General features: G+C 49.4%; 9 protein-coding genes and 1 non-coding gene across 10 annotated transcripts; 5 read left to right on the plus strand and 5 right to left on the minus strand.

The window, feature by feature from the left end:
• Nucleotides 1-133: 133 nt before the first annotated feature.
• On the plus strand, nucleotides 134-1,327 carry BO83DRAFT_353926 (uncharacterized protein; the record flags this gene model as incomplete). The annotated part of the gene is made up of 2 exons (XM_025529071.1): nucleotides 134-190; nucleotides 245-1,327. The coding sequence occupies 2 exons, from the start codon at nucleotides 134-136 to the stop codon at nucleotides 1,325-1,327; spliced, it is 1,140 nt and encodes a 379-aa protein (XP_025391416.1).
• Nucleotides 1,328-2,001: 674 nt separating this feature from the next.
• Nucleotides 2,002-5,843, minus strand: BO83DRAFT_353927 (putative nuclear serine protease HtrA2/Nma111). Its single transcript, XM_025529072.1, has 4 exons — nucleotides 4,991-5,843; nucleotides 2,620-4,920; nucleotides 2,359-2,556; nucleotides 2,002-2,283 (listed from the first exon to the last, which is right to left on the minus strand). Exons 1-4 carry the CDS (start codon nucleotides 5,786-5,788, stop codon nucleotides 2,110-2,112), a joined length of 3,471 nt encoding a protein of 1,156 aa, XP_025391417.1. The 5' UTR covers nucleotides 5,789-5,843; the 3' UTR covers nucleotides 2,002-2,109.
• Nucleotides 5,844-6,374: 531 nt separating this feature from the next.
• BO83DRAFT_168044 (uncharacterized protein) lies at nucleotides 6,375-8,249 on the minus strand. The gene is made up of 2 exons (XM_025526362.1): nucleotides 7,677-8,249; nucleotides 6,375-7,283 (listed from the first exon to the last, which is right to left on the minus strand). The coding sequence occupies exons 1-2, from the start codon at nucleotides 7,915-7,917 to the stop codon at nucleotides 6,577-6,579; spliced, it is 948 nt and encodes a 315-aa protein (XP_025391418.1). The 5' UTR covers nucleotides 7,918-8,249; the 3' UTR covers nucleotides 6,375-6,576.
• A 4,278-nt stretch (nucleotides 8,250-12,527) lies between these two features.
• Nucleotides 12,528-14,594, plus strand: BO83DRAFT_168099 (DUF2841 domain-containing protein). The gene is made up of 7 exons (XM_025526364.1): nucleotides 12,528-12,594; nucleotides 12,801-12,874; nucleotides 12,928-13,138; nucleotides 13,197-13,266; nucleotides 13,320-13,669; nucleotides 13,724-13,909; nucleotides 13,978-14,594. Exons 2-7 carry the CDS (start codon nucleotides 12,872-12,874, stop codon nucleotides 14,469-14,471), a joined length of 1,314 nt encoding a protein of 437 aa, XP_025391419.1. The 5' UTR covers nucleotides 12,528-12,594; nucleotides 12,801-12,871; the 3' UTR covers nucleotides 14,472-14,594.
• A 1,661-nt stretch (nucleotides 14,595-16,255) lies between these two features.
• Nucleotides 16,256-17,422, plus strand: BO83DRAFT_168157 (alpha-galactosidase A precursor). The gene has a single exon (XM_025526366.1). The coding sequence runs from the start codon at nucleotides 16,431-16,433 to the stop codon at nucleotides 17,214-17,216; it is 786 nt and encodes a 261-aa protein (XP_025391420.1). The 5' UTR covers nucleotides 16,256-16,430; the 3' UTR covers nucleotides 17,217-17,422.
• Nucleotides 17,423-17,880: 458 nt separating this feature from the next.
• BO83DRAFT_168159 (amidohydrolase family protein) lies at nucleotides 17,881-19,160 on the minus strand. Its single transcript, XM_025526367.1, has one exon. The coding sequence runs from the start codon at nucleotides 18,865-18,867 to the stop codon at nucleotides 17,917-17,919; it is 951 nt and encodes a 316-aa protein (XP_025391421.1). The 5' UTR covers nucleotides 18,868-19,160; the 3' UTR covers nucleotides 17,881-17,916.
• A 995-nt stretch (nucleotides 19,161-20,155) lies between these two features.
• Nucleotides 20,156-21,215, minus strand: BO83DRAFT_405635 (HXXEE domain-containing protein). The gene has a single exon (XM_025533818.1). It carries the CDS (start codon nucleotides 21,122-21,124, stop codon nucleotides 20,468-20,470), a length of 657 nt encoding a protein of 218 aa, XP_025391422.1. The 5' UTR covers nucleotides 21,125-21,215; the 3' UTR covers nucleotides 20,156-20,467.
• A 346-nt stretch (nucleotides 21,216-21,561) lies between these two features.
• BO83DRAFT_375212 (NAD(P)-binding protein) lies at nucleotides 21,562-22,767 on the minus strand. Its single transcript, XM_025530405.1, has one exon. It carries the CDS (start codon nucleotides 22,438-22,440, stop codon nucleotides 21,799-21,801), a length of 642 nt encoding a protein of 213 aa, XP_025391423.1. The 5' UTR covers nucleotides 22,441-22,767; the 3' UTR covers nucleotides 21,562-21,798.
• Nucleotides 22,768-22,820: 53 nt separating this feature from the next.
• On the plus strand, nucleotides 22,821-24,916 carry BO83DRAFT_405637 (uncharacterized protein; the record flags this gene model as incomplete). The annotated part of the gene is made up of 6 exons (XM_025533819.1): nucleotides 22,821-22,852; nucleotides 23,289-23,406; nucleotides 23,443-23,565; nucleotides 23,611-24,077; nucleotides 24,131-24,327; nucleotides 24,508-24,916. 6 exons carry the CDS (start codon nucleotides 22,821-22,823, stop codon nucleotides 24,897-24,899), a joined length of 1,329 nt encoding a protein of 442 aa, XP_025391424.1. The 3' UTR covers nucleotides 24,900-24,916.
• Nucleotides 24,917-25,751: 835 nt separating this feature from the next.
• On the plus strand, nucleotides 25,752-25,822 carry BO83DRAFT_t71. Its single transcript has one exon. It is a non-coding gene; the product is annotated as a tRNA-Gly (tRNA).
• Nucleotides 25,823-26,083: the final 261 nt, after the last annotated feature.

Here is a 26,083-nt window from a genome sequence, read left to right on the forward strand (position 1 = left end):
GGCTATATATCAGCGCCCGCTTTCTCCTAATCTGGGATTTCCATCTTAATTCCCTTGACTCTGCGAATCCCCGTCCCAGAGACCTATCATCAGTATATTATTATATCAACTCCCTGCCGTATCTTTCTAGAATATGTCTGCCCACACGCCACAGACATCCATCCAGCTCCCCCTGGAGATCCAAGAGAGGGTAAGGTCCAGTACAGCAGCTTCTTGCCACTCAGATCGTAACCTTTAGCTTCAGATTGTTGATTACGCCACAGCCAACTCAAAACACCATGGCAAGGGGCACCTCAGGACCCTTCGCCAGGTGAGCCGATCATTCTGTGCTGCTGCCTCTCGAGCCCTCTTCACTACCTGTACTGTCTACATCAAAGACAGCACAAATGACAGCCCCTTTTCCGACCTGAACGTCCTCCACCAAAGCAACATCGGTCAATATATACGCACCCTAATCATCGAATGCCGTCCTCCCTGGGACCACATTCTGACCAATCCCGACATCATCCGACAATGGATCAATGTTCTCTCCACCTCCCTCCCCCGTCTCGTCCGCCTTCGCCGCCTGGAATACCAAACCATACCGAACGGCACTCCGGACCAAGAGAACCTCTCCCGCCACTTCGCCAACCTCCTCATCCACTGTCTAGAAGCCTACCCCCCTCCCTCCCTCCAAGAGATCGACTTCCAACTTAACTCACCCCAATTCTACGACTGTGACGACGATCCCCTTCATCCAGCCACCGCACAGCAAATCCCTCACCCCGTGATAGCCCGCCTCCGCCACATCCAACTCTCTTACACCTCCTCAACATCATCTCTCTTCGAGCGCGAGCCAACCGCGATCTTCAGCCTTCTCAGACACGCCCGACGTCTCGTCTCAGTCGAGCTAATTGGCCAAATAGACGGCAGAAACATGACTGCCAAATCGTGTCCATCTCTCGTCCATCCAGATGCGCCGTTGCGGTCTTTCACGCTCGAGAATGTCTCAGTTAGTGCGAAGAGGCTGCGCGGGCTAAGACACTTCCATAAGACGCTACGGCATGTAGCGTTCCGTGGAGTATCGTTAACTGCTGGGACGTGGGAGGATGTGCTGTCTGAGCTGGGGCAGTTGGAGGGGCTAGTTCTTCTAGAGGTGGAAATGTGCGGGTACGACATAACGGCTAAGACGGAGACGGGAACAGTTGGGGGTTTGGTGCTTAGTCCCAAGATCGCGACATCACGGTGCGTGGATCTTACGGCGTTGGAGTTGTGCGTTGCTGCAGTTAAGCGGCATAGGAATATGATCGGGTATGAAGCGATTCCACAGGTTGTGGATCCCTTTTGAAGAAGTATTATTGTCTGTTAGATCTTGACACTTCTTATCTCATTTGGATACTGTGTTTTCGTATCTGTGAGAGTGCATTATTGAGTCTTTTGGTTCAAATGGTTGTTCGTCTCGTTATCTTCCTATCCCCAAAGGCCTGTCTGCCTCTTGTGACAGTTCATTTTTTCATCTTCGTCATCGTCAACACAGTGAAAACCGTCCCGGATAAATGATAACGCCTTTGACTGAATCGCACGGGCACGGACATAGCAAGCTCAGGTTCATAAGTATGTACTCGAACACATTCGTGTGATCAGATGCTTTCAAAGAAAGGGGAAAAGGCAATCAGCGATCTGGGTTTACTATATACTATTTTCTCGGATATGAGCTTGAGTACCTTTAGCGCTTATTGATAGAAGGGATATGGATTTCCCGTCCAATCAATCTAATCCAACTAAATCAAACCTTTCCAGGATGGAAGTTTTTCTTCTTCTTCACAAAGATCTGTTGTATTTTCGTAGTGTCATCTGTTTATCAATTCTCTGAGCTTAGGTTGTCAAGTAATACACTTAATGTGGCATACATGATACTAGATGCATGTCATTTGGACACAAGACGAATCCATACCATCAAGTAACCACCCCAAAACAATACATCATCTACACATCTGCACAAGCAACACTAATAATGTCTATCATTTTCCTATTTTTCACATTCTTTTTACGTTTTCTAAAAGCCATGTCTGGTATACACATCTAACACGGCCATGCTCATCACAGAATACTATACAGTCCGCCCTGCACTCACTCCAGATCCGGCTCGATATCACTGACTCCATCAAACCCTTCGTCCATAGCATCCGGGTTCAAGTTCGCAGCATCCGGCGCAATGCCATCTTTATATTTATCCTTGTCGTGAGACACGGTCCGCCAGCCGGAAGGCTGGGACTGGTCTTTGATGTACTCGGACATGGGGAACTGGTGATAGATGTGTTAGTTTACCACGCTTTTCGGGATTTGGTAGAGAAAAAGATAGGGGGGTTTGTGACATACGTAATGATCGTTCTTCTTCATGGTCACTACCCACGGCACATTGTCAAATGTCACCGCGCGAAGGCGGAAATATGTATTATCGGGGATTTTGCTCACTTCTTCGGAGAAGCGGTCCAGGTTCGGGGTGGGGACACCGTTCACGGCGGTGATGAAGTTGGTTGGGGCTAGGCCGTATTGGTAGGAGGGGGATCCGCGACTCTGTACAATGGATGGTTAGTTACCTAGGTGGCAGTGGCAAAAGCCAGAGGGAGGGGAGCATACTCTTGCGCTGACGTAGACTTCGCTGTGCAGCTTGGAAATCTGCTGACGGACCGCATGGTGTGGTTTCTGCAACACAGCACCACAGAACACGACGGCACGGTCAGTCTCTAGGTCCTCCGTTGGGACAGTCGGCACCTGGATCCGCATTTCTTGTCCGTTTCGGACAATCAGTGCTTCCAGCGTATCCTTTTCGTACATGATATCCAACTCGGAGACGCGGGTGATCAGCTGTCCGTCCAAGGTCAGGATGATATCACCCTCCTCGAACGTGTCGGCTGCCGAGTTGAATCCAGGCGGTGGGCAATCGACCTTGCGCACCATAAAGAGCTGATGCCGCGATGGGTTAGCTTGCGTCACCTTCTCGATCCATTCCTCCGACACGCCCATGATGCGAGCTTGACTCATCTGGACCACGTAGCTTTCCATGTTCAGAATCCGCAATTTAGGCATCTCTCCCTGCTGCACCTTTGACAGGACAGGGAGAAGAGATGGGGTCGCAAATCCTAGATGGTATTCCACATCTTTATGCGAATTGGACGTGCGTTCTCCCAGGTAGTTCAACCACAATGCCTGCACCACTCCGTCCTCGCCAATCAGGACACCGTTGGAACACTGCCCGCTGAGCCCGGTGTCCACAGTGATGGCGTCCAAATTGATCGCACGGTAGCGCGGTGCGGAGGCATTGGCTGGAATAGAAACAGTGGTGATATCGGTTACGGCGGTCTTGGCCACAACAATCCGGAAGTTCTGATTAAATCCGACGAAGATCGTGTCCTGTCCCTGCTTGATGTAGTCGGTGCTGAGTTTGGCACTCTGAACAGGTGCCTGCACCAGGCTTGGGTCGTACTGGATGATGCTGTAGTTCTGGAGCGGGTGCAGGAAAACTACTTTAGCGTTCACGATGATGGAGTCGGCCACCGTGATGTTGATGTCGCAGAGGTCATACGGCACGATCGCTCGCGACACAACCACCAAACCCTTGTCTGCATCGACGACCAATCCGAACCCAGTCTTCTTGGCCTGGGGGTAGCCGTCCAGCTTCAGGGGCATCGTACAGGATACCCGTACGAAGCTGCGCACAATGTCAGCCGCAGCAGGCTGGCTTACACCATCGAGTTGGATAAAATCGGCTTTCCTCGGAACCGGAGGAAGAGCTGGGATAGGGTCCGCGAGGTCCGAAAAGTCCCACAGACCGGAGTTGTCGTTGCGCACAGCCAATCGCATCTTCGGGTGCCAGTGTCGATCGATATAGACGATGCTGGTGCCGCGGGTGTGGAGATCGCGAATATGCCGATACGAGATCACCACGCGCGAACGATCGGGGATTGTTCGCATCACTTCCACGAACTCATCGAGATTGCGAGTGGGTCGCTTGTCCACCGAGTCGATGATCCATCCTGAGAGGGTGTTTTCCAGCTTGAAGGAGCCTGCAGCCTCGCAGACGTAAACACCGCGAGTAGCGATAGCATACAGCCGCGACTGCTGGTAAGACAGGTTATGGAACGTGCCTCCAGCCACCGTCACAAACCGGTCGGGCGTGATGGCATGCAGGTCGCCAACCTGGCACTCAATCTCCACATTCTGACCGCCTCTTTGAACGAGCAGATGCACTGTCTGCCCAACACTCGAGTCCAGGATGTCATCCAACCGGATGAATTGGGTGAGAAGCTCCCCGTTGACCTGCAGAAGCACGTCTCCTTCTTCGAGCTTTCCGTCCGCCGGGCCTTCAGGCAGAATGATCTCGGCCACCAGCATGCTGGTTTCCGTGGGCGCTGCTTTACGCACGGTCGCCTCCCACTCGGGCGTCAAGCCCAGCCGACGACACTCATCGAATGGCTTCAGGATCCACTGCGTCTGAATCGTTCCACGCGTGACAGGCTCTCCGCGACGGATGCATTCCAGTGCGCGTAGAGGTCGGTCCAGAGGGAGGAAATAATCCGTCGCTGCACCGTCTGCACGACCACCGGCCTGCAGAGCAATCGCATGACCATCAATGTTGACTACAGGACTGCCGGAACTTCCACCGCTAGCTGCTGCTGCGGCCTGGATATAATTCGTATTAAAGTCACTGTAGCCATCGCCGTATTCGGGCGCATTTCTATCCAGTCGACTAATGACACCAGACAGAATACTCAATTTTTCTCCTGCGTCATTACCAACGACGCGAATTTCAGATCCCACTTTAGCTGCATCCGGCTGCAGTTTCAGCTCCCTCAATTTCATATATCGAATAGCCTTCGGATCGAATTTTAGAATTCCAAAGTCGTGTACTGGGTCCCGATACACGGGACGGACGTCGCACTAACGTAACCAATACGGATCAGCATTCCTGTCCCAAGAAAGATCCACATGCGGAGAGAGCACAACTTACTTCCTCATGGTTATCAAAGATGCAGTATCCCCAGAAAGGTCCCGGGCAAACCACGTGTCGATTTGTCAATATGTATCCATTCTCTGCATCCACCACAAACCCAGTAGCCTGACTACTCATAGACAGCTCCGTGTCAAAGGAACAGGTCTGACAGAAGTGGATAGATACAACGCTCTTCACAACCTCCTCTATGGTAGCTTGCCATTCCGGCGAATCAGCCTGAGCAGGCCCTACAGGCAGCAGACGACCCGCATCTTCATCATCCTCCACATCATATACCGTCCCATTGGCGGGCGTCGAATCCCCAGGTGTCAATGCGCTCGATTCGGGGCGAAGGTGCTTTACGGGCCGTTCGGCGGGTGCGGTGATAGAGCTGCGCTTGCGCTTGGCGCCTGCATCTCCGTTCAAATCCATCGGGTCTGCACAATAACGTATACCACTGGGTCTCGTAGAGTGTATAATGAGCGAGCTGAGAGAGCGGATGGGCGCCTGACCAGGGCAGATGCTCGTGGTGACACCGGGCGCTGCAGCGGCCGGGCACAAAGAAAAGTGTCGACTAGAGCGCCAATAGGCAGAAAATCTGAGATTGCGAGTAACTAGTGACCTCGCAGGCGACAAGGTGAATCCGATGGGATTGGCGATAGAGCGATGAAGAGGCGAATAAGTATTAGAACGAGACGGCGGCGATGACGGCGGCGGCGGCGCGGCGGAGGTAGAGGCAGCGGCCCTCGCAACAGAATTGTTCGTAGCGACAGACAGTAGGCTCCTTCTGTGGATGTGGAGCCAGACGCAAGACATTCACGAGACCCCCTAACAAGAGAGACTGCAACAGAGAGGGGCGGATGACGAGGACCGTGAGGAAGGAGGAGAAAAGGAACTGAAGTCAGGCGAGCTGCAGTGGCAGACAGAACTGAAAAGGGAACCGGGCGGACACCTCGATTGACGCCCTCTGATTGGCTCTGGCCCGGCGGAGCTGCGGCGTCTTCTGACCTGATCATTCAGGCCAGCAATTCATCCATGATGCGATCCTACTCAATAAACAAGTTTTCTACAATAGCAATGCAGTACCGTGCAGTAACTATATATATCTCTATTATATACGATTCTATATCCCCAGACTCTATCGTACACTCGGACCTCCGCCTCCCATCGTTCGTAGCTACCATCCACTTCTGGTGCTAATATTCACATGTTCGTCCCATTTGGTCGCCAACACTGTTTGTGTATCTTGCAACGCTTCACGACCCTAACTTAGAAGTACCCAGTATATCAAGTACCTCTTTCTTCAAATAGAGAGCTGCCTTGAGTTGGACTGTGGGCTTTCATCTGATGGCTCATCATTGAGAGAAGAGTTTGTGGCGCAATATAGACGTGCGCGATGCCCATTTGAAGGCTCGTCGGATCGTAACTCGAGGCTTGACTTAAGTGAAAAGCCGGTCAGGGCAGGGGCCTCACGCAACCATGGGCGTATAGGCGGGATGCAGGAGCGACGGTCGATTGCTCTCTACCTTGAGCCAGTACGCTCAGCTCCCCGTAGAGCTCGCACTACGCGCAACACATCATGTTTTGTTGTCGATATGACCTCTTCAAACAACGTGTTCAACGGCTGGAGAAGGACTGGGCCGGCCATTGCCATGCAATGATTGTGGACTCTGCTGGGGTGTCCCTATACCACCTTGCGCGGCCCGAGGGAAGAGCTCGTTGAGTTTGTTGTAGATCTCATTCATTGAAGGCATGTTGGGAGGCGGTGACATGATCGCCGGTGCGGCAGGAGGAACTCCCCCTGATTTCTTAGCCCGGTCGGCAATGGTTGCAAGGTACCCTAAGTTGGCTTGTAACCGACGCATACATTCGAGATATTCTGCGCTTGGCCGCTGGGTGGGCTTATCCGAGGTCTGATCTGAACCAGGCGACGGGTTCGACTCTGACGCTCCTTGTGAAGGCGCACCAGCCTTGCCAGCCGCCTGAAGATTCATGACTTCCTGCAGCAACATCGAGTTTATGTCCAACAGCGTAGACACACGAGCCTTCTCGCGCGCGGTCGTTGCAGGTGACTGAGGAGCAGGTTGGGCGGAGCTCGACAATGGGTTCTGCTGGGGCGCTGCCCGTTGCTGTTGCTGTTGCGCAGGCATCATGTTAGTCGCCGGTACCGAAGCCATGTTGGGCGGAAACGATTGCGCCGTAGTTGCGGGATGAGTCGATGTCGCAGTCGCCTGGGGAGGGAGATACTGGCTCATAGACGTTGCTGGCACAGGAGGCTGGGCAAATGGTGCAGAGAAGTTGGCGTGGGGTCCTACTAGTCCATTCGGATGGTTAGCGGCTAGTCCTTGCGGCCAACGTCGCCTGCGCACTTTGGCCAGGAGGGAAAAGGAAACAACGAACAACAACACATTAAGGAAGCGGATGACGGGCAATCGTAGCGCAATAGTGGATACGCGTCAGGCCATTAGCACACACACGTACTTGAACTACTAGACCAGGCAAGGTCCAGTAGATTCAGTATGGGGGAAAAAAACCCGGCGCCATGGAGCAGCCGTGTGTAGATCAAAGGGGCAAAAGGTGGGGAAGCGATGACGGGCCTCAAGAAGATCAAAGAATTACATGGAGTAGCGAAACAGTAGTGACAGAGAAAATGAGCTTGGAGATAACAGGCCAGGGGGGAGTTAAAGGAAAGATCCCGACGTACCGGATGACTGCTGGGGGAACCCGGACGGCATCATTGCTCCACTAGGACCGGCTTGCATGGGCACGGCACCGAAAGGAGTATGCTGGTGTTGCTGCTGTGGAGGATGAGAGACAGCTTTGGATTGGGGAAACGGGGGAATGGCATTCGGATAGTAGGGGAACTGCTGTGGATTTTGGGGAGTGACAGGAAAACCCGCGGTCTGCTGCATCGCAGAAGGGAAACCGGGAACGTTGGGGTCCATGTCGGTCGATAAGAGCAAAGAGAAAGGTCAATCAATGGTTGGGCCAGGCCACAAGCTTTCTTCGCTTTTTTTTCGTTATTTTTTTAATTCTTTTTGTCCTTTCTCTTCCTGCTCTAAATTTTTTTCCTTTTTTTTCTTTTGGTATTAATGTTTCTGGTTAAATTAAAAAACTTCCACGGATCAGGTCCGCAGCAGCGACAGTCAATGTCGGTCGCACACTCTGACTCGCCGGAATCCAGGGATGGGCGGGATGAGACACTAAGCCAATTCCTCTAACGACTTAGTGTCCTGGCGATTGCGCTGCTTAATTCCGTAGAATATGCTTTTCTGGAACGATCCACGACGAGATAGAAAAGGGTAATAGGAAAGGGCCAAAATAATAAAATTAAACTGGAAACAGAGGGGCGATGATTGGCCGATGGGGACACGACAGCCAGAAGAGTCTCAAGAAGGGGGGTGTGGGATAATAGAAGGGCCGGCAGATGGGAAGGACAGACCCTGAAAGCGACAACTTAGTCAGGGTGGGTTAGTGTAACCTCTGGCAAAAGTAAATCCGTTAGTCACAAGTCAGAATCCTCAGTTGTGACCGCAGTTGTCGAGTCAAGTCATGTCAAGTGAGCGGACGGAAAGGAAGGAAAGAGATTTGCTGGCCCGTCGAGTTGCGATCAGCCTTGGGGCGGACGGACTAATGCACTGGATGGGATTCGTCCGGGCGGTGGAGTGGAGGAGAGAGAGTGTGTGAGAGAGAACACAGGGGACGGATGGGGGGAGAATGTACTCCGGTAGTACTTACTTAGTAGACTACCGTAGTAGAAAGTCAATGAAAGGCACCCAGTGCGGTCAGAGATTGACAATGGAAAGGTGGATCGCGATGCAGGCCAAGCTGAACCAGAGAGATTTTGATGAAAAGAATCACACGCAATTTTTCCCCCGAGTATGAAGTGACTCGAGAGGAGAAAGAAGAGAGGAAAGGGGAAAAGGAAGAGGTGGCCGCAAGTCCAAATATCGTGGTTGTCGTTTAATACGTGTATTTAACATGTAACGTATTGTTTAACTTCTTGATTTATAGTATACTTTGTGCATATGATCATATTCTCAGCAGAAAATTACGTACTGTTACATATTCAATATCAAGGTAACATACCACAACACCCCAGTATACGCCAGGTACCTGAGGCATCCTCCATCTATAGCAGGTAGAACTTCCCGCTTTCAACTTGACTGAGCTTACTTCCATCACCCACTCACTCTTCTCTCCGAACAATATAAAGGACCTCTCTTCAGTTGACTGGCTTGTTTCGATAGCACGACGAAGATGTGAATATGTTTGAATTACATTAATACTCTCACTTTCCCCAACATGGATCGGCCATTGGCCTCGATCGAGATTTCCTAAGCTCTTCATGCATGAACCGTCCTAAGTTGGTAGATCCAGCTACTCAAGAGACAGTCTCAGCTTATAGCCTATCAAAGCACTCAATACGCGGCATCCATACCGCTACATTTTCTCTGGGATGACCTCTCAAAGCGACACCTTCCCGGCAGCAACCCGAACTCAACAAACGTACGACGAACCCAGGACGAACTATGGGACACCCGACAGGCACCCCCGAGTGGATCTCCTTCACAGAACTGGCAACTTTCTAGAAACGCGGGCGTCGCCATGACTGGGCAACCTCCAGCTATCTACTAAACATGGAAAATCCACTTCCTATCGTCTGCGAGGCCTTGTCCTGCCACATCGGGGAATTCTTCCCTATCATGTCCAGTTCAACTTGACCCATCACTTGAATTACAAATTAGAAGCTCGTTCTCTCCATACCTACTCATCAACACCACAATTCAGTAAGTAGTAGTCCTCATATACGAAAAACAATCCGCGGGTACTTCTTCCGCTTCGTGCCATTCATGTCGGCAAGTACATATGGCAGCATCCATGCCGTGGCGTGGCGTGGCGTGGCGTATTACCTCAATGCAATTAAGATGAGCTGCAAACATTATTGACCAGGGTAAGTAAGCTTATTGACTTTCGGCTTCCTCTCTATTCTGATAGTGATGCACGGAATTGATATACCTCCAGGACTCGGAAGGTTCGATAGCCAAGCTGTCATAGATTATAGCACCAACCTAGCAGAAGCACAGACTTGACCGACATGGCCCGAACCTTCAGCATCTTTGGAGATGGAGCGCACACTATGAATCATGTGAGTAATCAGGCAGCCTGCCTGTCAGTTGACTGGCAGCTTACTATCTGTCGATGATCTACCCTCTGGCGCAGCCATCGCCAACAATAGTCTTGGATAAAGGCTCCGTCCCACCTGCAGCAAAGTTTTCCTCGTCGAACCGATGTTATTTATTTATAAACCATGACAAAAGGGATCCTCGGCCGTACTCAGTAGGTTAATAAATTGCTCGTTACTTCCGGAAGCTCTCCGGTATGCATGTCGGGCGTTCAGCCACCGTGACAGGTCACCGTATCATATGCAATATGCACTCCTCTGCAGTCTCGCCGGCCGACACATCATACATCGAACAGATGTACGTCCCCCTCCCAACGACACCTGGAACAGGCGGATAGGGCCGTACTACTTCATCAACGGGTTTGGGATTTTCTAAACAGGTGCTTATCTTGAATGGCCCTCTGTGGCATTCGGTTGCAGGCCAGGCATGCTGCGGTGGTTTCCTCGGTTCTGGCGGGATTATCGCGAATTAGGTGCTCCCAGTACGCTCAGGCATCCTCCTGTTCGCCGATGGTTGCTTCTGACCACACACTTGTGGGTTCTTTGGCCGCGATCTGTCACAACCTTGTCTCGGCAGAGGCGGGGCTCCCATCCGTCGCGTCAGGATCGGTTCAGCCATTCGTTCGATCAGACATGATCCGAAGGCAAAAGGGCCAATGACCTTGGTGGGCCTGCGGCAACCGCCTCCGTCACGTCCCCATAAGGGTCCAGCTAGGAGTACTGGGTAAGTGTTAAATTCTATTTTGTTGATGATTTATTTCCCTTTTCCTCTTTCATTAATTTTTTTTTGTTGTCCTCTTTTTTCTGCTGAAAATCATTCGATCTTTTCTAGATTCTTTCCATCTGCACTCTTTTCCAAGAAATCCAGGGTAATGCTGTAATTTTACCCTCCAGGTTTTCGGGACACTGGCTTGGGCATCCCAACAGCAAGCTCATTATAGCCACGAAGTACCGCAATGTGGCAAGGCTGCCTTTGATCTACACTCGACCAAGTCACTACCTGACATCTGCCATGTGGGTAGCAGGAACGATGGCCAGCAATGGCGTTGTGTTGTCCGGATATCCAAATGGAGAAAAAAACAAACATCGAATATGATGCGGTACAACAGTAATAGTCGCCGCTATGGGTCACGGCAGCCTCGCAACTGTTTTCCGACCCCAGTATGTAATAGGTATCGCATAATTCCCTGTCTGGACTGGCACCTCCGTCAATGCTAGGTCAACTCATGATCCTCGACTCCATCCGTATACACATCGGGAAACCCGCATTGGGAATCTTTTGACAAATGGGTGAACACCGGAAGTGGGAGGTGCCGTCGCATGTCCGGTGCATCGCTTTGAGATATTCGGTGGTCCACGTAGAACGAACCGCCCTCCAGCCCCTCCGGGCCTACGGTACTCGACCATCCGCTATTGACTTTTGCTAGTACCATGACAAATGTCCTCCTCGGGATGATCCGATATGGTGCCTGGCGTGTTGGCTACTATCTGGTGACAGCGTCTGCCCCGCCGGCCAGCCAGGTCGGATGTCGGAGTGAACCATGGATGGACAAACTGCACCTTTCTCTGTCTGACACCCGACGCATCAGGCAAGGGGAGGGTGTTCGGTAGAATAAAGCAATATCTGGAAGAGGCAATCGCGTAGATAGGAGAAAATAAGACACGAAGTCTTCCATAACGGGAAAAGGTAGGCAGACGAAATGGCACATCCGCATGCTATCGAACGAGATAGAGTATGTATTGCAGCCTCCATTAATGCGCCAGCGGCCCTATTGGACCCTCGGCTCGAGGCGATCTTGCTAACCTTGCTAGCAGGTGGCATAACCTGCTACGGCACGACTGTCTAAAATGGTAGTGTCCATGCTACCCCGTACACAACACAGATTCATCCACAAGGCGTATTCCATAGCAATCAAACAAACCCCAGCTTGGGGAAATGGGACTATGATCTCGAGATATGACCAACCGGGGGTGGCGAAACAATCTCTTGAAAGATCCACTCTGATAGCTAGCCACTTTCTCTATTCCAAGACTGCCAGCAGGACCGGATTTCAACATGACCCTCTCTCTCGAGCTCGGTGATTGGAAGCAACGACGCAGCATAGCATTAGTTCCTACGCCCAAATGCATGCGAGCGGATAAGGACCCGTCGGCTGCTGTGCCACATAGGGCCACGCACATTAGTGACACAGCTTGGGCCGATCCACTGATCTGGTTGCGACGGTCCATCATTACGGTGTACTGGAAGTACTATAGCCTAGTCAGAACTTGAGTTGCTTTTTCCTTCCTTTTCGGACGCGGTCCTGGAGGCGAGCCAACGGTTTAATAATTTCTAATAGAGACAGGAAATATATTCGCGCACGCATATAAGATTGCATGAGGGGCGTCGCGGATCCGGAAACGAAACGAAGCTGAAGCCCAGGTTGAGGACGATCCGGTAAGCTTAACACGGCGAGTGGATCTATTGGCCACTCCCCCCATTCTCTTTGCAATATTGCTGGCCTTTGCCTCTTGCCTCAGTCCTGTTCTTTTAAAAATGCTCCTTCTCGTGCCTTGCTTCTGAGTCTCACTTCTTTCAACTGTACACGCTTCTTCTCTGTCTCCTGCGCGACTGCGACCAGAAGCCTGATCGAACTCTTACAGGTCATCCCACTGAAAAGTATACCTTGATCCCTTGAGAGTCATCACATTCACATCTCTTGCTTTCTGCTTCCATGGTATGATTGATGGCTGTGGCGATTGTTATGGCAACGCAAGCTGACTGTGCCAGTCTCACACTCCCGTGTCCATGGATGCGCCATTAGACGGGCTGGCTTGTATGCACTTCGCCCTCATCTACATAGACGACAATGGCAAATTACGTTTCGAGGCCTCGCAATCCATCGCGAATAACTGCCAGACGATCCTCTCCCCCAGCGTGACGGAAAACTTTCTGCGTGCGGTGGCACTGTCGGGCAAAGGTGATCCATCCAAAATGCTCGGTAGGGTTCCTTGTTGACGTCTCGCACGGATACTTTGTTGACACCAACACAACAACAGAAGACATCAGAGGCAGAAGCCCACTCTCCCCAGAATCTCCCAGCGCCAGCGATCTATCAGCTAAACAAATGTACTTGCGCCCTTTCTCAATCGCAATGCGACCCAACCACTGATCATCTTCAGGTTCCACTCCACCACAGAACCTCCTCAGTCCAAAAGGAAGCGGGTATCCCATGAATGCCTCGTTCCCATGAGCATCACCTGTCACCAGAAGTCCATGCTGCCCGTGCGCAACACCGGCCTTCTGCGCAGATACTACGAGAAGGCTTTTGACAGCCTGCAGCAGATCAACTGTCGCATTCTGGCCAAAGCATACATCAAGCTCGTGGAGCCCCGGAAACAAGTCAACTATCCATACAATGGACGCAAGATCATATCCGGATCATCGCAGCAATTTGACCCTGAGCTGACCAAGCCAGCCTGGTGGCCGGCGGGTGTTACTCACCGTGAACCAGATCATCTTCTGAAGGCGGGTGTGTATTTCATCACTCTGCTTCGTCCATCAGTCGCGCTAATGTTGGATGTAGAGCGTATCCGCCTGCTTGTCCATATTCTCTGCGAGCTGCGTGAAAGTCACGCTATCTGCGTGGAGAAATTGAAGGAAGCCGACCAGTCTGTACGGCGCCAAATCGCTCCCGTCGAACGTATCCCCGTGCTCGATGAGATCTACCACGTACGAGAGGAGGAAGAACGATACCTAGACGGTCGAACAGGTAAGCGCTTTCCATCCACTATTGGGTTATTGGGTCTTTTGGACATGTCTCATACTTAGCAACTGCAGATGGCTCCGCCGTGATTTGCGTTTCCCGCGTCCACCTCCCCGAGCTCACCGACTCCCAAACTCTGGGCTCACCCACCCAGACCCTCAAGGAAAGCAATCCCGTCTATAGGAAGGAAATTCCTGATCTCGAATCACACACATCCGTCTTTCCGTCCACCGCCACCACATCCCCGCTCACGTCAAAGCCACCCACATCGAAGGCGTCAGACCCCTGCAAGCCTCCTATCCCTACAGCATGGGATACCGACGCATCGGCCTCGTTCGCGCCGTTAAAGCGTCACCGCGAGGGCGACTATTCTCTCGACCTCACCGGAGGGGCCATGTTCCACCAGGAGCCGGCAGCGGCAGCGGCAGCAGCCGCGACAACAACCTTGGACGCCAATCCTTATTCAATGAAGTATTACCCACACAGCCAAGCACAGCAGTCCTTACCTGTTATGGGGCTTTCCGGAGATCTTGGGAGCTGCACACATCCCTACTACTTTAATTATTAGACTTCTTTTCCCTTTGTTATGGGTTTTCTTTGTTTCCTTTGTTTCTCGGGTCCGGTTGGGGTTTTAGCAGGGCGTGATAACGGTCGTGTCTTCCTCTTTCTTTCTTTCCTTGTTTCTTTTGTCCTCGTCATTCATGTAATGCGGTTATTGGGAGGAACGGCCTAAAAGAAGGGACATACTCATATACCATAATACTTACTTAATATTTTCACCAGTGCGGCGAGAGCACCATCAACCCCAGGATACATGCTTTGTCTTCCCTTCTTCATCTTTTTTCGGTTGCGATTTTTTCAGGTACATATAATGAGGGGAACGGGGGAGGGGGAGGATGTTAAAGACTTGAAACGAAAAGTTGGTGTACATAACGATATACAGAAGACTAATCGAACCAGCCCGCAGAAGGGAGAATCCTGAATCTGAAGACAGCTCAGTAGTATAGACAATGACCATTAACATGATCCCAGGATGTGAAAAGAAGAGGAAACATACCCACCTCTTATACCAACTCGACCTCCTCCAGAGACAGAAAAAAAAGGCACCGAGTTACCCAGCCTGCCAACTCTCTTTAAACTTCAGATCTTGTTTCGAAAAGCAAGGGATGCCTTGCAGTGTTTTCCGTGTGCTTTGGCCTCGTTCAGATCTTGGTAGATCTTACCTGCCTTACTCCAGAATCTGTTTCAACTGACACTTGCAAGGCACAAACAACCCCTCCAGTTCCCAGTTTCATGGGAGTGGAAACAAGTTTGGTTTGGTTTGGTTTGTTGTCGCGGGGTAAGAAGCTGCTCTTACTCCGTGGTACTCTTCTCTACTGTGACTATAATATACACACATTACACACGATGGTGATAAAACAGATAGATACATAGATACATAGATATCGTGCATTGGCCTCTTCTCCTTCCAATCTCAGGAAATGCTAACTGCCTGATTGCGTGTACATCCATCCACTCATCCATCCATCCATCCATCCATCCCTAGATATGCTTTCAGTTGAACGCCGTTCAATTATTTATTTATCGGGTATATTGTTTACTTGGCTGTCATGTTCGGTTTTTTCTTGGCTAGTGCAGAGGCAGAAGCTTGTTCAGCTAAGCCATGTTGCTTCTTTTTCTGGGGTTCAGATTATTGATTTTGCGGGGTTTGAATCGATATTTGATTTAAGTATATCCGGTTTTACTGCATTGCTCTAGAGTACTAAAACTACTATGTATTGTGGATTGTCGTTCCCTACTTACTTGCCTTTTTGAGGTCAGTCAACCCTTCTTTTCTTTCTTTCCCTTTTCATCTTAGTACCTTTTGTCTCTACTTTGAGCGACATGACTAGGTAATTTGAAGCAGTGATGAGTAGTGGCGTAACCGTGTATGCATGATCATATTATATTGGCGGTTGAAATTTGATTGAAGTTTGCTGATCCATGTCCTGCATGCAATCTATGCCTGTATAGTTGCCTTGTGACAAATAGTATAAATATATGTCAGGGTGCGGGGAGCATAACCTAGACTGCTTGGCTTTTTGCCTAACTGCTGCTTTTAGTAGGGGTTGACTAAGAGTATTTTAAATATACTTGGCATGTATAGACACAGAATTATATCATTGAAGATGGGTGAAAGATCGAATAGAAGGTTTCAGGGGTACTAGGTAGGAATTTCTATCGTTCAGAAATCTACGGGGACACTTTTCTTTCCTCTTTTGGCCATTGCCGCTTTAAGAGGGTGAGCCGGGTGAGTCAGGTGATTTGCTCACCCATCCGTGGTGATTCGCTCACCTCTTCAACACCCCAACACTCACCCTTGACCCTTATCCTCCCTTCGTGTCCACGCCGGTTTGCTAGCTGATTTACTGACGCATTAATATTGGGTCGGCTAGGAGACAGGGAAGATGGCGCTGAGGAGAATAGGCCCTCACGGGCCCACCACTCTTCCAGATTAACTTAGAACGCGGACCTTTCTGACGTCGAAATGGGAAACCTGCGAAAGATCGAGCTACTTCAAGCCGAAGTTGACGAGGATGACCAAAGCTTTTTCCGCCTTCTGGTCGACAATCAGTCCATAAAATACATTACCATCGACCCTGGCGTCTACAGCGCCGAAGATATGTACTTTGGCCCTTCTTTAGCCTCGATCCTGCCAGAACTCCCACCCGGCGATTGGAACGATGGACTAGTCACCAAAGACGCAAAGAACGGCAGAGCATATTTTGCTTCCGTCAAGTCCACTCAAATTCCTGGGGTGCGAAATCACTGGCATGGGACATATGTGGACTACTTGGGGCTTTCGGTCGGACGAAAGTTACGAACGGGTCTCTACGAGGTCAAGAGCCCCTCCCTTGATTGTACTGCTGTCGCCAAATTCGCCCGCTTCCCTTGGGAGATTCAATACATCGAGAACGAAACCTCCGCATATCAATGGATATCGGGACATGACATCGGGCCCCGATTTCTAGGTCACTTGACTGAAGACGGCCGGGTGATTGGATTCTTGATGGAACACATAAGCAACGCGAGGCACGCGGGCGCTCAGGATGTTGAAACCTGCAGGGAGGTCTTGTCTCGGCTACATGGCTTAGGGATCCTCCATGGGGATACAAATCGATTCAATTTTCTTATCCACGACTCTAAAGCTACGTTGATCGATTTCGACACGGCTCGGAAATGTGATGACCCAGACGTACTGAAACAGGAGCTGGAAAACTTACCAGCATGCCTGAAAGACCTCTCGTCAAGAGGAGGAGGAGGTCTTCCCTAAAGGATCATTCTGTCTTCACAGAAATGGGTGTTGGTGGAGGTTTCCTACTTCCTCTGATAATATACGCTGATGCCCTTGGGACTGCCTCCTGTATTTCCGCGGCTAGTTCATGCAATTTGAATTTGTGACCTATTATTGGCGGCCCGAGTCCACGAAAGAGAACTGCAGATACGGAAGATGACTGCCATGCGATTTCGGACTGGCAATAGGACAATAAAGTGTAAACACACGACGCCAATCCTATGCACATCTCCGTGTACTGTGTGGCCACACACAGACTATGTGTGCATGGAACAAGACAAAGACATGGAAGAAGCGTGCGGTATGTAACATCGTGATGGATCTGACTCAACACACCACACGCATGCCTCAGTGACTAGTTCTCATGGACCAAGTTTGCTCTTTCCCCATTCATGGAGCCAGGAGTCTCAATGAAACGCGCAAAGCGCTTCATGGAGGCCAAGAATCAGTTCCTTTCTAGAACACATGACCTTGTGTGCCGAACGGTCTCTCCTAATTTCTCTCCATGTACAATGGAAATAATCAACTTGTCCTATGACTGCGAGAAGAGTCTATATCGGGGATTAGACATGCGCAAGATATTGGTGATTCAGGAAAATTTAGCGTAAATAGAATCGTTATAAACAGCTTAAAAGAGAGTTTAGCGTAACCCCGATGAGGCTCAAAACTATCTATCGATCTATTCAGCTTTCACACCAAGCAATGTTTCTGCATTGCGGAAGGCAAATTTCTTGAAGTCATCTTCCGAAAGCAGGCCGCTTCTCTGCACCTCCTCAACAAAAGCGAGCCCTTTTTCATTTGACGAAAACGGATAGTCGACGCTATAGAGGACGTGGCTGATATCGGTCGTCTGTAACAAGCATTGCAGAGGAGGAAGGGCGAACATGCCGCTCGTCGTAACCCATATGTTCTCCTTCCAGACCTGCCTGAACCCTCGTTTCAGGCCCCAGGTATCTGCCACCGTGATGATTCTCTCTAATTGAAATGGGATCATCTCTCCCATATGTCCTATTATTATCTTAGCCTCAGGGAAGCAGTCGAAGAACCCACTGGCAAACAACTTCAAAAGGCATAGGGCAGTATCCGAGTGCCACCCCCAACCAAAAGCACTAAGTGCAGTGGCAATCCTATCACTGTAGTTACCCTCGTATTGCTCTCTGTCTGCTGGGAAGGAAGGATGAATGTATATCGGCACATTGAGTTCCACTGCCTTTTGAAAGACCGGCCAAAAGCGTCGATTGTCATAAAACTCTCCGTTGACATGGTTATCCACCAAGGCACCGACAAAGTGTAACTCCCTGATGCACCGCTCAAGCTCGGTTACAGCGTCGGCTGGATCGTCCATAGGAAGCATAGCAAGGCCAGCCAGTCGGGTCGGGTGCTTAGATATCTTCGACGCAAGCTCATCGTTGGCTGCGGTACATAGAGGTGGAGACCTAATGCCAGGAGCATGCGAAAGGATCTGAAGCTTGATATTCCCGTTATCCAGGTCTCGTATCCTATCGTCACCGACTGCCCTCAATTTGACCGGGATATGAGGGGGGAAACTAGCGTAACGATCGACTTTCTGATCTTGAGTGACCGCAGATGAGAAATAATGCTCTTCGAGCGCAATCAATGGCACCACCATGATTGAGACAATTTTGTATCTTATGTTCTGGCTATGAAAGGAAAGAAGCTCAGTAGATTATACTCAAATTGAATGGTGAGGGAATAAACCAGATCGTCTGCCGTTAGATTGCGACTACCCCGCACCTACCTCTCTCGTTGCGTAGACTGTTATGGACTTGATCCACAATCGGCGTCACCAAGGGCCGACAGGCCGATATGCCAACACCCAAAGTCTAGAGAACGACCACAAAGAGTTCGGAGCATGCAAACAAAACCTCCGAACCCCGTAAAACCGGTAAGTCCGGGTCTAGAGCCTGCGTTCCTGGGGGGATCAATAAGAGAAAGCTGGCCGATCCGCAAGGTGGGTCAGACCCACGTGAGACGCAAAAGAGTTTATGTTTATCGAGCACCGGAAAACCCGAGCCTATGTAAATCTGACATTGACAGCAAGGGCGACGAGGGTTGTCCAAGTGTGGGCTTCATTGGAGCCTAACGCCGAAGAGAGCTCCTTTTTGAATGTTTCCGAGTTGGATTCCGCTGCTAGGGCTACATATGTGTAGTGGAAACTCGAAGACCTTGACTCTGATCTTCTTTTGTACAACACCTCACCCGCTTGATATTCATATTCTATTTCAATTCTTTGGAATACAGACAAGTACACCTCAACTTTACTACATTGTATACAAGTTATAAGTTCCTGGTATGATCTGAGGATTTAGGGGTAGCACTAGCAGATTCACATTATCAGCAACCGATCCGCAGGGTGGTGTGAAGGGCAGCAGTTGGGGGAGACCGAACGCAATCTGGGGCATACAGGAGTTTCTACAAGACAGGAGTATCACTTGGCATGGGTGATATTCAGGGAAGCACTTGCATGGTAGTTTCATCGGATAATGTGCGTTTGGTATCTTTCAGCTATATCAACTTCTTAGCGGCCACAGTCCGGTGGACTGGACGTAAGAGTATATGAAGGTGAAAGGAGGTACAGATTGCTACCGCACCGAAGGCTAGGTAGGCTCGGCAGAATCCATTAACATTGTTATTCCAATTAAATCGGAGGAGAAGTTATGATCAATTCTCAGTCACATCCTTATATCTCGTCGTCCTCCTAATTGTGTATATGTAGATCCTGCAACCAGTTCGCGCAATCAGTCTCTAGTCACCTCTCCTATTGACAAGCTCCCTTCCTTAGCTATACAGCGAAGAGATTATTCGTTATTACTGTATATAGCATTGTATGCCACCAAACTCGAGGACAGCTAGCCTTCGCGGTGACGCAATGAGAGAAAAAGTCCGAGAGCTAGACTCCTTACAGGCTTCGCACCCGCAAATTTTCGCTTTTTCATAATATCTGGTAGCGTCTGGCACTTGTCTTGGACTTGGCTGTCGTATAGAGAGATAGTATGTATCTCATTACTATTGTGAATAAAGTAGAATACATGTTTTGACTGTTAGTGGATATTACCTGCTTATCCTGACCTGATAACACAACAATCCCACTCTGCTACTCGCCTCCAAAATACCTTACACACCTTACCAATCTTACCGCAGGGTGTGAATAATATCCCGGGAGATTGTATCATCCGACTGCGTGAAGCGAACGCACGTGACCGCCGTACTCATTGACCGCGAACGCGTCTAATCCAAGCAGCCATTCCTCCGCGTTCCATCTCAGCCGGATGGAAGGGATATGGCGAGTTGTCATCCGCGAGCCAACCAAAGGTAGACTTGATAAGCATCAAATACCAAAATGCAGCGGCATAGGCCAGACCAAGCGCCCACTGACGCCCTGTCAACTGACCACTCTGTGTCATGTAACGAATGTAGTAGTAACCGAGAATGTACATGGGGACCACAGATGCTAATCCTGGGTTATAGAATGAACCCAGCTTCATATTCATGTTGATACCATGAATGAAGAACTGTCCAAATCCGAAGAGAAACGGTGCCAGTCCAAGCCAAACTTGGTCAGGGAAGAACACAGGAGGAAGATAGAATGCGTAAGTGGCGACCACATTGGTGAAAGTCGCAGATTGAGAACTCAAAGGGAACCGGTCAGGTCGATCGCTAGAGTGTACACCCAGGTTCATTGCGACAGGAAAACCCCCCGGGAAGCGATATTCTTCAAACTGATGGACCAAAACTGTCATGAAATTGGCAAGGAGGAATTTCTGCGAAGTCGATAATTTAGATCGATTCAGATGGAGGTATCGAAGGGAGAGAAAGAATGGTATGACGCCCAGGTCATACCAATGATGGCGAATGAAATCGATCATTATGATGGATGATGTCGAATGCGATTCGTATTTAATTTCCAGAATAATCAAGGGAAGAGGGAAGTCGAGTACTTCAAAGCATCGGTACGAGTGAGGGAGTTAAGATGGGCAGGATTGGAAGACAATCCGAGGCTAATGTCCATTTTTTAAGTTCCAGGTACGACTGTAGTGCCTTGAAGAATTAGAGGGTCAGTTAGCTAATTTACTCGTCACTCTTGATTCGGCTGGCCGATCGCCGTACGGGGATTCGGCCCCCCGACTTCTTAAATCCGGCTCCTATGATGTCACATGACCGGAATACATCCCGATCTCCACTGGAAGTCATTGTTAGGCTGAAAGTCTTAGCAATATGTGTACGAAGGTGGCAGGATATTCATCACTGTATTGTTCAAACCAAGTTTGGTTCCTACTGCTCATTATGGCTCGTTTTGAGTTGAGAGCTGTAGTTGGTTCTATAATACAGGGAAAGGGTTGATCCTCACTCCTCACATCCGAAAACTGAGGTTTGTTATGCATAAATTAAGACCGACATTGTTTCCCTTGATTGCGTGAGGTCACTAGTTCGGGCTGAATGTGAAATATTTGTGATGGAGAACGTCCACCACACAAATATAATTACGATTATCAACATCAAAGAGGGTATAATATGACAACAGACCCTAAAATATAATCCTCTAAGGACCCTTACACTCGAGCACCTTCTGGTGAAGAAATTCTTGGACAGTTGTCGGCTTCCGCCCCAGTAACCACTCAAGCACATTTGTGTTCCCTTTAATCCCGTAGAAATTGTAGTAGAGCATTAACCGTTGAATGGTGTCGCGGGTAGTCCGTGGTATAGCTCCATTCCCGGCGATAGCTTTTTCGAAGATTTCCGCAGACTTGGAATATTCCAGTAGCTCGATCTGGATTGGTTTGCCAATTTCTTTGCCCAGGACAGATATGACATCTGTGTATGAGGTAGGACCAGTAGAACAGGCGGTGTATTCGGCCAGATAGTGTTTCTCTCGCTCGTTCAGAATCTTCGCGAATGCTTCCGCCAGATCTTTGAGAACGGTAAACGAAAATGTGATGTCAGGGTCAAACTTTGCCGAGAAGATAGGTGTCTCTTGCTGTAGCAATTGTGACACCGGAAGCGGATCAAGGAAATGGCTTGGTTGGACGATTGTATAGTTAAGCCCGGATTCGATAAGATATTCTTCCACATATCGCTTGCTATCATGATTCATGAGCTTTCGGATCCGTGGATGCAACACAGAGGAGTAGACAAAGTGTTTCAAGCCACCATGCTGCGCCTCGTGTAATGCCGCGTCGATCATTGTGAACCCAACTTGAGATTCATTGCTATGAACGGACGGGCCGATATAGAGAACACTTGAGACTCCAGACAAGATACGTCGGGCGTCTTCAGCACATGCCATATCTCCGCGGATAACATGGGCGTTGGGATACTGCTCTTGGAGGACTTTCTCAGAGGATGAGCTGTGTACAGCAAGGCGTAGGCGTTTCCATTTGCCGTAGAGTAGAGGAATCAGCTGTGAACATTGCTTGCCGCTGGCACATGTGAGAAGGATAACATCGTTTTCAAAATCGGGTGACATCTTGACTAACTTGTCCGAGATCAATGTGGTCAAAGGAAGGATAGGGTACTGGCAAGGGTTTTTACATATAAGCTTGCCGGAGCCAGGTGAAACCCAGGATGGTGACGACTTACTCTCCCGGAACTCACAGGTCTGATCTTATCTCCGAGGTATGGGGAAAAGAACCTCCGATATACCGTCACTGCGTGAGAGCACGAAAAAAAGTGGGGTATCCACCTCACGGTGTCGGCCGTCGGGGCTCGCAAAGACCGATCGCCGATCGCGAAGCTTATTTGTTGTGAATTGCCAAACATACTCTGCTAGGAACTCTCGTTGCGACGTAAAGGCATACTTCTGTGCTCAACTTTCTATATTTCTAACTTATAGCATAGAATGCTCACACTCTATATCTTATATCATAATGGTGAGCCTTGTTCGTTACCAGCGGCATTCGGCATGGTACCAGACATCACGAAGATCCGTAGCGTTACTAATATAACTTATAATAAGTGCTAACGTTAAATCTCGAATTCGGAGGCCAATGTCCAAGAGGGACTTAGTCGGCGTTTCGCACTTCGTCCGATCAGCAGTGAACAAGATCTTGAGAGTTACGAGCGATTTGCCTTAGAAGATCATGTGCGCGATATAATCTCGGAGCTCTGCAAGATACCCGCAGCCCGCGAAGAATTTGGGCTTGGTGATGGTGTATGATTCGACAACCATGCTAATGCGCTGGATGAGGTTGAACGGTCGGGATCGGATACCAAAATGTCTAGGCCCGATCAATTCTGCATCCACCGCGTTGATGGTCATATAAATACCTTACTAATTACTATTGAATACAAAGTATCTCATAAACTTCCGGTATAAATCATACGCGAAGGATTTCGACCGATGAAATTTTGGCAGGAGATCGTTGAACCAGACATTGTACCAACAGATGGGCCGGAGAAGCAGAGATACAATGCTGCGCGGTTGGCTGGGTCAGTGGCCGTTCAACAATTCCATGGGATGATAGAATATGGAGTCGGATGCTCGTCCATTACGAACGGCCTTATAGATGTGCAACTATGGGTGCCTTTCGACGATCCAGCTACATTACACTACGATGTAGGCGGGCCAGATACCAATGCTCAGGGGCCGCACACCAGAGTCGAGAGAGCTTTATGCGCTTGTTTGATGAGCTTTCGCACTCCTTTTCGTGATCAAGCCTGGCGCAATGCTGCTGCAAACAAGCTGCCGAAATGGCACACGAGTTTCGATAGCGAGCGCTCCCAGATCCCAGCGACGGAATTACCACAGAATCCAAAGCTGGACTATGCCTGCTCCGAATACACTAGTCCTGAGCAGAGTACCTCTGAGTATATACCTTCATCGTCTCCTGCGGGATCTTCCGCTGTCGAGGGTCGTCGAGTGCCCACGCGAGCAGTGTCTGGGGCGCGCCATCATCTGACCAGCATATCCAAGGGGACTCTTCTGATTCTGAGGTAGATCCTGTTGCATCTGCTGGACGCAAGCGGGGGTTCAGCCAGGTCACATCATCCCCTCCAGCCCAGCGCTCTGCACCTCAGGCAGGTCCTCGAGCGAATCAAAGCGGGCAATCTCGCCCACACGCTGCTCAGTATTGTACACAAAAGTGCCTTCTTGGGCTACAGCAAGGGAGCACATTCGACCCGGACTGACCAAGCACCGAGCTGCATAGGCTCGGCGGAAGGGAGGGTCGCCACCTTATCAGCACAGCTGACTTAGTGAAGGAGCTCAAGGCGCAGCTTGATCAAGATTTAGATCAGAACTGCACTCCTATAGGCACTCGGGGGGACTACGGCGTACTGTTCAAAATTACTTGTACCACCTTCGGATATACTGTTCTCGGGAAAGGGACTACACATGGCGCGGGAAGAATTCGCCATATGCTACTAATGGGCTGGGGTGGCGAGAGTTTAAATAACATAATTCTGGACAAAACTATCCCGGCGGGGATTTCTCAGTCGGTAAAGGAAATCCGTTCCTTGGGTATTTGCCACCAGGATCTACGTTTGGAAAACGTATTATGGAATGCTGAGCTCCAGCGAGCCCTGATCATCAACTTCCATCGGTGCACTTTAGCCCATTGGCCCGTGTACAACCGGCAAGGTGATTTTAAACGACTGGGGTGTGGCCCTGAAGGACGTAAATCGAAAAGTCTGCGTGTGGTGTGAGTTGAGCTCATTGGAAGACGTGGCTGCGTTATTGGAGCAACGCAAGAAATCAACAGGCACCACGGATATTCATACGCCTTAATGAACGAACAATTGATGTGCGATGATATTCTTAATAGACTGGTGGTAGCGACCACCTACTCCCGTGTATACATGTCTATATAAGCAGAATTCTAGGGGTCCGCAGGTAGCTGCGGGTAATGATGGTCTTTTTAGGCCTTGTGTGTACAACTTCCCTAAGTTGTTCTATGACAGTACCCCAGTATCTTTTCTGTATATATTAAAAGTTATTTTCTGCTTTCTGTAAGTTATATATACTTTATTTATTTATACTGAGTATATATTTAGTATATCTATTTATAATTCAACCTTATACTATAATTGCATACACTATATATATATATAAGATAAATATGCATGATTTGGGAAAAGAAAGACTGATAGTATTGTACGACAGTAGGATGTAAATCTTTTATAGTTTAGATATATTCTTAATATATCTTATCATGATCTGAAATTATTCTTGGTATAGCTCAATATAGTCAAAACAGAAAAGTATTATTCTGTGTTTAGTGCTAGACCACGCGGAGTTTATTTCCAGACCACGCCGGACCATTGGATGACCCTCACCCCCCATCACCCGCCCCATTTACCTCGTTGCGCGACCTACAGGCGGCACTGATCACCTACTAGAACTAGAAGGGCAGGTGTCGAGGTGACTTGTAGATTTTTGCTCGGTAGGTAATTGTTGACATTCGGGATTTGAACCAAGTGCACGGATACTGGATGCGTGTTTCACTGTACGTGTTGCTGGGCTATAAAGTATTATAAAAACAACTCTTCCATCAACAAGCATCATTGGTCTAGTGGTAGAATTCATCGTTGCCATCGATGAGGCCCGTGTTCGATTCACGGATGATGCACAGCAATTTCCTTTTTATGTTTCCGGGTATAGCTGCTATGCTACTAGTCTTTTTGGTTCCCGTTGCCGCTCCCGCTCAGGCTAATTTAGGTAGGCCCCATAGGTCTATAGGTCTGGCCCCGCGGATATAGGTATCATAGGGCTGCACGTAAGTACTATTCAAACATTGAGTGTTGTCGTATGGACTTGAACTACTTTATGATGGCATGCGTTGGGATTTATACCATGTATCCACCGCGTGATATCCATCGTGACATGAAAC

Source organism: Aspergillus eucalypticola (genome assembly GCF_003184535.1).
Source record: "Aspergillus eucalypticola CBS 122712 chromosome Unknown BO83scaffold_4, whole genome shotgun sequence".
NCBI classification, from domain to species: Eukaryota; Fungi; Ascomycota; class Eurotiomycetes; order Eurotiales; family Aspergillaceae; genus Aspergillus; species Aspergillus eucalypticola.